Source organism: Ursus arctos, unplaced genomic scaffold, assembly GCF_023065955.2.
Source record: "Ursus arctos isolate Adak ecotype North America unplaced genomic scaffold, UrsArc2.0 scaffold_24, whole genome shotgun sequence".
Classification (NCBI taxonomy): domain Eukaryota; kingdom Metazoa; phylum Chordata; class Mammalia; order Carnivora; family Ursidae; genus Ursus; species Ursus arctos.
Window position 1 is genome coordinate 32,567,380 of NW_026622919.1, and position 12,839 is coordinate 32,580,218.

Genomic DNA, 12,839 nt, shown 5'->3' on the forward strand with positions numbered 1-12,839 from the left:
ATGTAGTAGACATTCAGTAAATTTTTTTTTAAGATTTGATTAAGTGATCTGTACACCCAGTATGGGGCTTGAACTCACAACCCTGAGATCAAGAGTTGCATGCTCTACCAACTGAACCAGCCGGGTGCCCCACTCAGTAAATTTGTTTTTTGTTTTTTGGGGTTTTTTTTTAAGATTTTATTTATTTGATACAGAGAGCAAGTGTGAGCAGAGGAAGGGGGAGAGGGAGAGAGAGACAGAGGGAGACTCTCAAGCAGACTTTGTGCTGAGTGCGGGGCCCCACACAGACCTCGATCCCACAACCCTGAGATCACGACCCGAGCCAAAACCAAGAGTCAGATGCTCAACTGACTAAGCCACCCAAGCACCCCACCCTACTCAGTAAATTTTTAATAAATGAATTTAAGATTTTTCATTCCATTGAGGGACCTTCTTTTATAGATAGTTTCTTCTTTGTTCATTTTGGCACTGTTAGTTCCCTGCACCCATATCTTTTTTTTTTTTTTTTTCCCCTACTCAACCCTTTCCTCTGCACACATGGTTGAGTGGGCTGTTTGGTGGTCAGTGCTTTTTGTTTATTTGGTAGAATCCCCACTCAGACCTCTAGCCCGAATGAGATGAGACATATGTTCTTAAATATCTGACACATTTATGTCTTGCCCAGCACAGTGAATTTTCAAGCTGTTACATATAAAAAGAAAGTCTTGTTTTGTTTTCAAGCAATGGAATTATGCAATTATCTGGGCATTGGCTTATTTTCAATGTTAGGAAATAATGGTAGGGAAAACTCATGGTGGTGAAATCACTGAGAGGCAAAACTATTAGCTCTAATTCTTAGTGAAAGATTTATAGCTCCAATAACTGGCTTTTATGGAAACTAGAAGGACCCCTATATACTAATGCTTTTCTCCCTAAATGATCTGTAATAATTGTCCTGTTAGTTTCATAATCTTCATGCACCATTTGTATAACACTGTTTATGAAATCATCATCCGTCTTGTTACTGTTTTTGACATGTGCTTGCTTTTTTCATGAGATAGGTACGATCTTTTTAAAATTAATAGATACATAAACGGGGACACCTGAGTGGCTTAGTCAGTTGAGCGTCTGACTCGTGGCTCAAGTCATGACTTCAGGGTCATAGGATTGAGCCCCGTGTCAGGCTCCACACTCACCACAGGGTCTGCTTGTCCGTCTCCTTCTGCTCCTCCCCCAGCTCTCTCTGTAAAATAAATAAATAAACCTTTTTAAAAAAATAGATACATAAACACCAAAAAAGTCTGTGAACTTTTTTTTTTTTCATCTTACTTCATTACACATATCCAGCTGTGCAGCTGCCAGTGTCTCTGTTAACACTAGGACATTTCTTAAGAAAATGTCATTGCCTTATTAGTCTTCTATCTGAAATAATATGCTTTAGTCTAACTTAGCTACTTCCCTGAGATTCATAATGGGTTGGATAACAAGAAGTCTATTATTATTTATTTTTCTTCCCTCCCTTTTGGTTTCATAGGCTAAAGTTATTATTTGACAAACAATAACAAAAATGTAAGCAGTCATCATCAGGAATTTGGAGAGAGAGTCTTGAATTACTCATATTTAATAGGAGAATTATTATCAGTCCTTTAGAGCTAAACTTTAATATCACCTTCTTGAATCTAATTAATCATACTTATATGATCTTTCCTTTCTCTGAACTTGTATAATATATTTTTACTACTAATGTCATATATAGTTTATATATATCTAACACTTTTATCATTTATATACATACAACATATATATACAACTTATCCTTCTATGTGTAGAAAAAAAATTATTTTAAAGATTTTATTTATTGGGGCGCCTGGGTGGCGCAGTCGTTAAGCATCTGCCTTCGGCTCAGGGCGTGATCCCAGCGTTCTGGGATCGAGCCCCACATCAGGCTCCTCTGCTAGGAGCCTGCTTCTTCCTCTCCCACTCCCCCTGCCTGTGTTCTCTCTCGCGCTGGCTGACTATCTCTGTCAAATCAATAAATAAAATCTTTAAAAAAAAAAAAAGATTTTATTTATTGATTTGACAGAGAGAGAGTGAGCACAAGTAGGGGAGCTGCAGGCAGAGGGAAAGGGAGAAGCAGACTCCCCGCCCAGCAGGGAGCCACACGTGGGGCTCAATTCCAGGACCGGATCATGACCTGAGCCAAAGGCAGACAGTTAATGACTGAGGCACCCAGGTGCCCCTAGAAAAATTTTTAAATTTCTTCAGGACACAGGGCAGCTGGGTGGCTCAGTCAGTTAAGCATTTGCCTTCCTCTTGGGTCATGATCTCGGGGTCCTGGGATCGAGCCCCGTGTGTCAGGCTCCCTGCTTAGCAGGGAGTCTGCTTTCCCTCTCCCTCTGCCCCCAACCCCGCTCATGCTCTCTCTCTCACTCTCCTCTCTCTCAAATAAATAAATAAAATCTTTTTTAAAAATAAATTAAATAAGTAAATATTAGATAGATAGATAGATAGATAGATAAATAAATAAATAAATTTCTTCAGGGCAGGGCTCCTGGGTGGCTCAGTCGTTTGAGCACCTGCTTTGGCTTTGGTCATGGTTTCAGGGTCCTGGGATGAGGCCCTGCATAGGGCTCCGTACTCAGTGGGGAGTCTGTTTCTCCCTCTTCCTCTGCCCCTCCTCCCCACTCCTGGCTCTCTCGCTCAAATAAATAAATAAATAAAATCTTTTTAGAAAAATGCTTCAGGACATTGAAGAAGTGTCCTTCCCATTTCATGTTCCCTGAAAATCCATAAAAATGCCTTATGTTATGTATTATTTTGAACATTTATTTAATTGAGTTGAGGATATTTGCTACCTGTTAGCACTAAAGGCATCTTTACTTGTAAGGTAAGGTGTCATCATCTTTAATTAATGGAGAGTACCTCCGTAACACCAAATTGAAAATGACCCAAGTCTGATAAAGGTTCTCAATAACCTGTTGATGTTTTTGCTTGTACAGTAAGTCTAAAAGTCCAAGATCACTCTGGGTCTAAGAATGAAACTTTAATGCTATAAACTTTCTATAAAGGATGTACAGGCTTTTCAGGATCCTCTGGATTAGATTTAGCCCAGACCCATGTCTTCAGGCTGATCAGCTTTAATTTCAGTAGTGGAGGCTATATGGGAACCCATAACTTCAGTTTATAGGCTCCATTTTAAGATACATAGTAAATGGGGAATGTCCACCCAGCCTTGGGTTTCATGACTCACGCTTTTCCCTCAGACATGGTCGTGTATCCTGTAAGACTAGAGCTGTGCTTAAGAAAAAACATCTTTACAATACAAAGTAGGTAGCATTTGCTAGGCAAGGAGTGTTTTTTTAAAAGAATTTTAAAAATTGTGATTGGGGCAGCACCTTGCCTCTTTAGATTCTTATCAGAATTATGAATTTTATATTGAGGTTTTTCTCTGATAACAGAAGTACTTATTTTAACTGGTATTTTCTTTACAGAAAATCTTCGTTATAATCACATTCAGCAAACACATAGTGGAGCAGATGGTGGCTTTCATTGGGTGAGTAATTCTTTGTGGATTAATATTAATGTCATCACTATTAGAATAGAAAAAAATGTATAAAAGATTTTATTGGGACAGAATTTTTCTAATACCTTTTTATTTTTTGAGAAGGAAAAATCTTTTGCCCTGTTATTAAATTGAAGACTTCCTTGCCCTACAGCAGGGAAAGATGAAGTTCAAATAATCCTTATTTAATTTTAGATTTTTAATTAAATTTTAATTTTAAAGTCATATAATTGTTGATTTTAAAAAAAGCTTTGGAGTTTGAGACTATTGCTTCTCCAAAGAAGCAAGAAATTCTCTTTATATAAAAGACATGTGTGTATTATTACAGTTTAATGGTGCTTTAGTACAATGCTATGATTTTTAGCCAAAACTGGATGCCAGATGCACAGTTGCATTTAATTTAAATACAAATCTTACATTAAATATTAATATTTCATTAAATAAGGTATGATAAGATCGTATACTATTACAAAATATGTCAGTTATGAACCTATTCACTAGAGAAAAATCAGGCCATTTTAAAAGGCTAGACTTTCCAAAGCATTTATTTTTGTGTTTATAGAAATGAGTAAGATCAATTTTAACTTATGCTTCAAATGGTAATGTCACAAATTTGTGAAGTTGACTTTGATAAAACAGTAAAGAAAGATTCTTTGTTGAGTTAATAAAATTAATTAGCAACTAGAATGGGTATAATGTCAGATAATGAAACTTTTTTATGTATTTTTTTAATTCAGTGTTTACAGGTGAGAGGCTTTCTTTTCATTTAATAGTTTAACTGCCCGAGAGCGCCTGGCTGTCTCAGTCCTTAGAGCATGCGACTCTTGATCTTGGAGTTGTGAGTTCAAGCCCCACATTGGGTGTAGGGATCACTTAAAAATAAAATCTTAAAAAATAATAAAATAAAAATGTAACTGCCCGATGGTAGAAGGTACTCTTTATGTAGTTTTAGCATAAATCTTTATCTTAAAAGCCATTTATAAGACAAAACACTCACAAGAATTTTTGCTATTTTAAAAAAATTGCCCTTTGGAAGTGAGTTCATGGCTATTAGTCTTTATTATTTTTTTTTAAGATTTTATTTATTTGAGAGAGAGAGCATTAGCGAGAGAGCACAAGCAGGGGGAGCAGCAGAGGGAGAGGGGGAAGCAGACTTTCCACCAAGCAGGGAGCCTGATGTGGGGGCTTCATTTCAAAATCTTGAGATCAAGAGTTGCATGCTGTACAGACTGAGCCACCCAGGTGCCCCTAGTTTTATTATTCTTTAAACCATACAGTATATATTTATTCTCTTTTATATATGGTATGTTTTACAATAAAATAGTATTTATTATTTTCTATTATGGTTTTAATGTAATAATAGAAGAAAACATATTCTTAAGAATATACTCAGTGGGGCCAGTTATTGATTTTATTACTTCCTAAGCTTCTGATTATAAACGTGGATTATAGCTTGTCCATTAAAATTTAACTATTCCAGTTTTTTGTTCTCTGGATCCTTACAAATAAATTGGTTTACAGGTCACCATACATCACATTCAGAAAGAAAGAAAGATTCTTATCCCTTATTTTTTGAATATGAAGAAGATATTTTATCTGTTTTTAGAGTTATTATTCCATCTGTAGAATTCCAACCCTAGAGCTGACCACTCACTACACAAACCCACAAGTTACAGGGTGACTGTGGGTATAGCACTGTACATTCTTCCCTTCTCCTGTTCCTATGCTGAACATTTATAAAAGGAAATTTTTCAGGGTGCCTTGTGGCTCAGTCAGTTGGGCATCCCACTCTTGGTTTCAGCTCGGGTCATGATCTGGTGGGCCATGGGGTGGAGCCTCCCCGGGACTCCATGCTCAGCGGGGAGTCGCTTGGAGAGTCTGTCCCTCTGCCCCTCCCCCCCACTTGCGTGCATGCTCGCGTGCGCTCTCTCTCCCTCTCAGTATGTAAAATAAATTAATCTTTTTTTAAAAAGGGGGGGGCTAAGCTTTTCAGCAGTTTATACATACTCACCACTACTACCTTCTGTGTCCCAGCCTTTGGAGTTTCTAAATAGTTAAATTAGGTAACTACCTATCTTATCTACCCACATCAAGTTACATTCTCTTCCAATCTGTTCTCCATACTGCAGTCAGTAACCTTTTAAAAATATTAATCTGAACATGTCACCACCACTGTCCTTACCCCCAGCTCCTCATCTTCTTGAAACCCTTTACTTGTTTTTTCCTTCATTCTTAAGATAAAGCTAAAACTCCTGAAGGTGGTGTAGAGAGCCTTGTATGAATGTATCCCCTGTAATTTTCTTCTTGAGTCTCCCATCAGTGGTCGTTACTTGCTTTTGGTTTTTCCTTTGCCTAGTTTTGGGTTTCTCCTTCTCTCTCTCTCTCCCTTTTTTTTTTTTTTTTTTAAGATTTTATTTATTAGAGAGAGAGAGAGAGCATGAGCTGGGGGGGGGGGGGTTGTAGAGGGAGCTGGAGAAGCAGACTCCCTGCTGAGCAGCCCTATGCTGGGCTCCATCCCAGGACCCTGAGATCATCACCTGAGCCACTCAAGTGCCCCTAGTTCAGGGTTTCTTAACCTTTGCACTTTTGACATTTTAAGCCAGCTAATTCTTTGTTATGGGGGACTATCCTGTGCATTGTAAAATATTTAACTGCATCCTGTCCTCTTACCCACTAGATGCTAGTAGTTATCTCGCAGCCATGACAATCAGAAATGTCTGCAGACATTACCAAATGTCCTAATGCACATATATATACCTCCATTACCACCACCAACCCCACTGAGAACCATTGGCCTAAATAATGTCATTCATTCATTCATTCATTCATTCTAAGTAGGTTCCATGTCTAGCAAGGAACCCAAGGCAGGGTTTGAACTCACGATCCTGAGATCAAGGGTCATGAGTTCAAGCCCTGAGCTGAGATCAAGAGTTGGACGCTTAACCAACTGAGCCACCGAGGCACCCTTAGATAACATCCTTTAGATTTCAACTATTACATTAACAAAGTGCCTTCCCTGGCTAAATCAGATATCCTCTTTTCTAGGGATGTCTGTTCACAACAGCATGTACCGCATGCACTGACAGTTGTGTTTTTACATTTACATTTGAGGGTATATGATTATTATCTTTCTACCACTAACCTGTAAGCTTCTTTCTGGGAAAGGCCATGCCTAGTTCTGTTCACTGTTGTGTCTGTAGCACCTGGCATCTTGATTGACATTAGCAGGTGCTTGATAAATATCTAGTGGATATAATAAACATGTGGTGTCCAAATAAAGATCTGGCTAATAAAAATTAGCATATCGTTTCATAGCCCAGACTCTTCTGTTTCCCCAGCCTTTGGAGTTTCTCAAAAGTTATATTACTTATCTATAGTAAATAGAAATAAAAGAGTTTTTATAATCTTAGGCCAACAAATTAAAGTTAGAATTTCTCACAGTTTTCAAAAACAGTAGTTTCTTCCCTTTGTTATCTCATGTAGCACAGCCTTTCAAAAAAATCTGGTGATTCTTCTTTTTTTTTTTAAGATTTTATTTTTAAGTAATCTCTATACCCAACATCGGACTTGAGCTCAGCAACCCCCAGATAAAGAGTTGCATGCTCCCCCAACTAAACCAGCCAGGTGCCCCAGTGATTCTTCCTTCTTCTTCTTCTTCTTTTTTTTTTATCTTAAAGATTTTATTTATTTATTTGAGAGAGCATAAGCGAGGGTAGGGGCAGGGGGAGAAGCAGCCTCCCCACTGAGCAGGGAGCCTGATGCAGGGCTCAATCCTAGGACCCTGGGATCATGACCTGAGCTGAAGGCAGATGCTCAACGAACTGAGCTGCCCAGGCACCCCTGATTCTTCCTTCTTAAAGGTGGTTTTGCATAAGGTTATTCTGAGATATTCAAGACCTGCTAGAATCCAATTTTTATTGAATTAAAAGCGTGGTATCATATTTTTAAAATTGTTTTCAGGAGATAGATACTGGAATGTCCTGATATCCTCATCTTTTCCCCAGTGCTGTCTATAGGGATTACCTCATCAATTTCTTTTCTAGACAGTGTATTAAATAGTATAAATAATCAGACTTAGCAGATGGTAATAATTCTTTATTACCAGACGCCAATGGGTATATTTTTCATATTTGTCAGGATTAACATTATCTTTTAATCAGATTGTCCAGTTGAGCTTGACATGATTTCTTTTCCTACATTTTGAAGTAGGAAATGCTTTTAAATATAAGCGTTCAAATGATAATTAATAAACTCACTAACCTTATACTGAAAATTAAGTTAAACAAGGAAAATGAATTTTTAGTAGACATAAATTTATTATTATATATCATAATAAATAGTTTAGCAATTTATTTCAGAAAGGAGGAGAATAATTGACTCCCTAGACCCATTGTTGAGTTGAACTGAAAATAATGCCTATAGCTTGCTATAATAACATTATCCTTTGATTGTTAATTGTCTCTTTACAATATTAAACTGTAAATTGTTTAGCAGTTGATCAAACTAAACTAGTAAAGTTTGGAATACAGCCTTTTGAAGGATATTTAAAACTACGTACCCACAATTAAGGGAGTGGTGAATTACCATTATAGGGAAAAAAAAAGACAAGACGAAAAAAAGTCAGCAACAATTGAAATTTAAAATGATGAGATTCTAAGAAAAGGAAGAACAAAAAATGAACCCCAATAATAAAGGAGACCTAGGGAGTGGAATATGAAAAGAATACGCAGCTTTTGAACAAAACAAATTGAGATTTGAATATGAACTCTGCCCCAGACCAGAGTTCTGTATTTCTTCTATTTGCTCTTTTTTCAAACAATACGTTTCTTTCTTTCTTTTTTTTTTTTAAGATACATTTATTTATTTAACGAGCACCGGTGGGGGGGCGGGGGGAAGAGGTAGAGGGAGAGAAAGAATCCCAAGCAGACTCCCTGCTGAGCACAGAGCCCCCACTCAGGGCTCGATCCCACAATCCCTGGATCCTGACCTGAGCCGAAATCAGGAGTTGGATGTTTAACCTTCTGAGCCACCCAGGTGCCCCTCAGACTATATGTTTCTTTGAGTAGCATTTCTTCTCTAGTTCAGGAAGCCACTGACAACCTTTCCAACTTCCACCCAAATGGGAAATGTCCTGTATCAAAATATTTTACAGTTTAGTTGAAACATACTCATATCAATCGTTAAACATTCCAAGGCATGTGGATTTTTAAAATGCCTTCCATCTCAATGTTTTGTTGCCTGTGTTTTCATCTTATTTTTCAGTTTCTGTTGACTGGATAGAAAGGTAGACTGCTAATTGACTATTTTGTGTACTCTCAGGGAGGATTGAGGGAAAGCCTAAATCCTGGCCTTGAACCAGGAAGAAGTTTTTCATCAAAGATTGTACAAATAATTCTTGAGGATACTATTTTTTTAATTAATTAATTAATTTAAGTAATCTGTGCACCCAGCGTGGGGCTTGAACTCATGACCCCAAGACCAAGAATCACAAACTCTTCTGACTGAGCTAACCAGGAGCCTCAAGGATAATATTTTTTTGAACATAGGGAGCACTTTACATACAATTATTGTTACTATTTACTTCTAATTGTAACCCTATATGGTGGATATTTTTCCCTCTTGTTGATAAGGAAAAGGGCTCTGAGTGGTTATAAATAACTCATTTATGTAATTTCTACTTTAGTTTTTTGTTGTTGGTTTGTGTTTTGTTTTTTTCATTAAAAGGGTATCATACGGGGCTCCCGAGTGGCTCAGTCGGTTCCAAGTGCCTGCCTTCGGCACAGGTCATGATCCCAGGGTCCTGGGATTGAGTCCCGCGTCGGGCTCTTTGCTCAGCAAAGAACCTGCTTCTCCCTCTGCCTGCCACTCCCCGCTACTTGCATGTTCTCTCTCTCTGACAAATAAATACTTTATTTAAAAAAGGGGGGGTATCATACTATATGTAGTCATTTCAGACGTTTCATTTATTATATTGCTAATATTATTGTGTGTTGCTGAATATTATTCATTTTGGCTGCTATATATTATTCCATTGGGTAATTATCCACTTCTCATTGATGAACATTTGGAATATTTCCATGTTTTTACCCTTTTGATCATTGCTTCATGGGCTTTTTTTTTTTTTTAAAGATTTTGTTTATTTGAGAGAGAGAGGACTTGCGCGCAAGAGAGAGCATGAGCAGCAGGGGAGAGGGGCAGAGAGAGAGGGAGAAGCAGAGTCCCCCCTGAGCAGGGAGCCCGACACGAGACTCGATCCCAGTTCCCTGGGATCATGACCTGAGCCGAAGGCAGACGCTTAACCGACTAAGGCACCCAGGCGCCCCATTCGTGGGCATTTCTTAGTGCAGGATAGGTGAGCACATAGTAAAGAGATTAGGAGTATGATGAAGGGAGCAACACAAGAGGGAAAAGCGAATAAAAGAGAGATTGGACATAAGCAAGATAACCCTCAGTGTTGATAATTTTGATAAGATAACTTAATTTTGTGTAGGACCAAATTTGGGCAAATTCTCACCATGGGTTTGCCTGTGGCCTGCCAGCCCAAGGTGCTTACCACCATCACCCCACCCCCAACAGTGAGTTAGTGTTGACTATTACATCTCTGGTGGTGTGGTTTACTATTAATTTTACCGAAGTATGACTGCTGTACTGATGACTGAAGGAAATACTCCTTTCCAAAGGGCTTCTAGTCTTAATGTAAGTAGGGAGTGGCCCAGCTAAATATGATACCCTAAGTATACCCTTGATCTTTGGTATTTTTAGTAACAGTATGTCATTCTGTGACAATCCTAAGGCCCCAGAGAGAATATAAGCCATACCTTCAAAATTTACTGTAATTTTATGAGTAAATAGTTCCCTTCCCTCAACTAGAAATAGTAATTAGTAGATTTATTTCTTGGACAGTTCTGGAAAGTTTGCTAGTGTAATTAGGTTTAGGGAAAGTTATCTCTGTTATCTTTTCCTAAATCGAAGTGTTTGTCTAGTTATATATGGAAATCTGAACAGATGTAATGAATCAGTTTTATATTCTGAGATGTTAGAATACAGATAATAGCCTTGAGAAAAAGCCTTTTGGTTTATGGTATGTTTGGCAAGGGGACAGAGAAAAGGTTCTGCAAAAAAGATTAGGCATAAAACAGAGTTTTTCACTATTTGAGATCTTAGGTTGAAATAAGTCAAGGGAACTAACCAAAGAAAGAGAGAACTTCAGAACTTCAAAGACATTACATTTGTTTCAGTCTTTTTTTTTTTAAATAAGATTTAAAATTAATTTTTATTTAATTTTAGACTTTGTCCAATGAGAGAGACCTGGACATATTTCTTGAAGAGCATGACCAAGTCTAACATTAAAATCGTGATTAAAATGACATGTTCCAGTATTCTCACCAAATAGAGGATGAGAATTCCCAGAAAATAACATTAAGCATATGACTCGTAACAAACCATATGCAGAACATTGGTTGTCAGGTTGCCAGGGTCTTATTGGAAGACAAAGTCCCCAGTTTTACCACGCAGGAAAGTTTCCATAACTCAATCATTGAACTTGGGGGAGAGGGTTGGCTGGAGCAGGGACTTTTTACCAGATACAGAATGTTCCATGCTCTTTGCTGTCTCCTATTTCTGAGTTAACTTGGTGTTTGACCTCAGAGTCGGACTTCCCTGTGGCTAGAGAGATCATTTTAACCAGTGAGTAATTAAGGTCTTGAATCTTAACAATGTTTCTTGTTCCTTACTCTATAACAAGTGGTTGGAATGAGCTATGTTGGCCTGGACTTTTTCTTCTACAGAAAGAAAATCTATTCTTTCATTTTAAAATATTTTAAAATATGAAATGGTTAATGTAGTTGATTCTCTTTGACTTTAATCACTATAAAATAATCAGAAGAAGTTACGGAAGTGTAGAATACAAATATTTGTATTAACTGAAAAAGGGATACATTAAGTTTTAGCACCCCAGCTGCTGAGACTCAGTTGTGTACACTGTAACTTACACTGCAATTTAGGTGGAAAACTCCTTCCTTTTCATGGCCTTTTCCTGTAATTTGTTATCTTCTCTTTCTATATTTTTGTTAAAGATATTGGGAGGCAACATAGCTAAAGGATAAAGCAGGAACTCTGAAGTTAGACTGTATGAGAAATTGTCATTGTATTAGGAAGTTACTATTGACCGTAATTAGACCATTTCTGTATAATGATGAAAACTAAAACTGAATTATATTGTATTACATAGAATTGTTGGTTAAAGGAAAAGGCAGGTCAGGGTCATGCCTGACACATTTTAAGTGTTTTGTAAATATTTGTCGATTAGATGAATTCATTCATTATTAGAAGAGACCTGTATATTTTTAGGCTGAGGGAAAGACTCTAGTAAAGGACTAGAGATGGAAAAAAGAAATGAAAAAAGGGAAGGATGTGGGTTGGAAATTAGCATTTAGTAAGAACCTGCTGTGCCAGATGCTTTACATACATTTTTATTGAATATGCGTAACAAAACCTGTAAGGTGCTGTCACTGTGTAGATGGGGAAACTGAAACACACAAGTTAAATTCATAGAAATGCAAGAGATGGAGATAGGATCCAAGAGATAAGATCAAAAGTCTTCATGGATTGATTATTTTCTTAACCACTTCTTCCTTCAAACTGAAGTAAAGATTCCAAGATCTTTTGAAGTAGAAAAGAGGAATTGAGGGAGTTCTATAGAAAGCAGTGAGGTAATCTACTTGAAATTGTAGATTTGGGCAAGAGCGCTAGTTTCAAATGCCTACTGCGTGAATTTGATAAGGAGTCAGCAGAAATTCTTTGTGTTCACTCCTTGTTCACAAGTGTATTCACCTTGTACAGCTGTAACTAGTTACTGCAGGTGTTACTTTGAGGGAGAAACCTACTAGCCTTTGTACTGTAGGTTTAAATGCATTTTTTTTTCTCTCATCACCCTTCTAGATTAAGTTCATTAAGGACAGAGATGGTGACTTTTTTCTTAGTTATATACTGCATTTAGTGATTTTCTGCCTAATATTGGAATAGGTATATTGTTCTGAGATAAGATTGAATTCCAGTCAGTACTGTCATTTTTTTATCCACTCACCATCATGCCACTTTGAACAACTAAAGGTCAGTAAGTTTTTATGCCATTTTACCTTCAATTCTACAAACTCTTCTTTATTCTTGACCTTGGGTCTGTGGTTCCCTGTTGCTAATTTCATCCTTAGAACTCAGTGGGTCGGGGCGTCTGGGTGGCTCAGTTAGTTAAGTGTCTGCCTTCGGCTCAGGTCATGATCTCAGGGTCCTGGGATCGAGT

General features: G+C 37.6%; 1 protein-coding gene across 1 annotated transcript in view; it reads left to right on the forward strand.

Moving 5' to 3' along the window:
• Positions 1–12,839, forward strand: part of VMP1 (vacuole membrane protein 1) — a 131,586-nt gene that overhangs the window by 107,715 nt on the left and 11,032 nt on the right. The window contains exon 10 of the mRNA XM_026517472.4: positions 3,471–3,532. Within this exon, the coding sequence (XP_026373257.1) occupies positions 3,471–3,532 (62 nt within the window). The remainder of the gene's footprint in view (positions 1–3,470; positions 3,533–12,839) is intronic.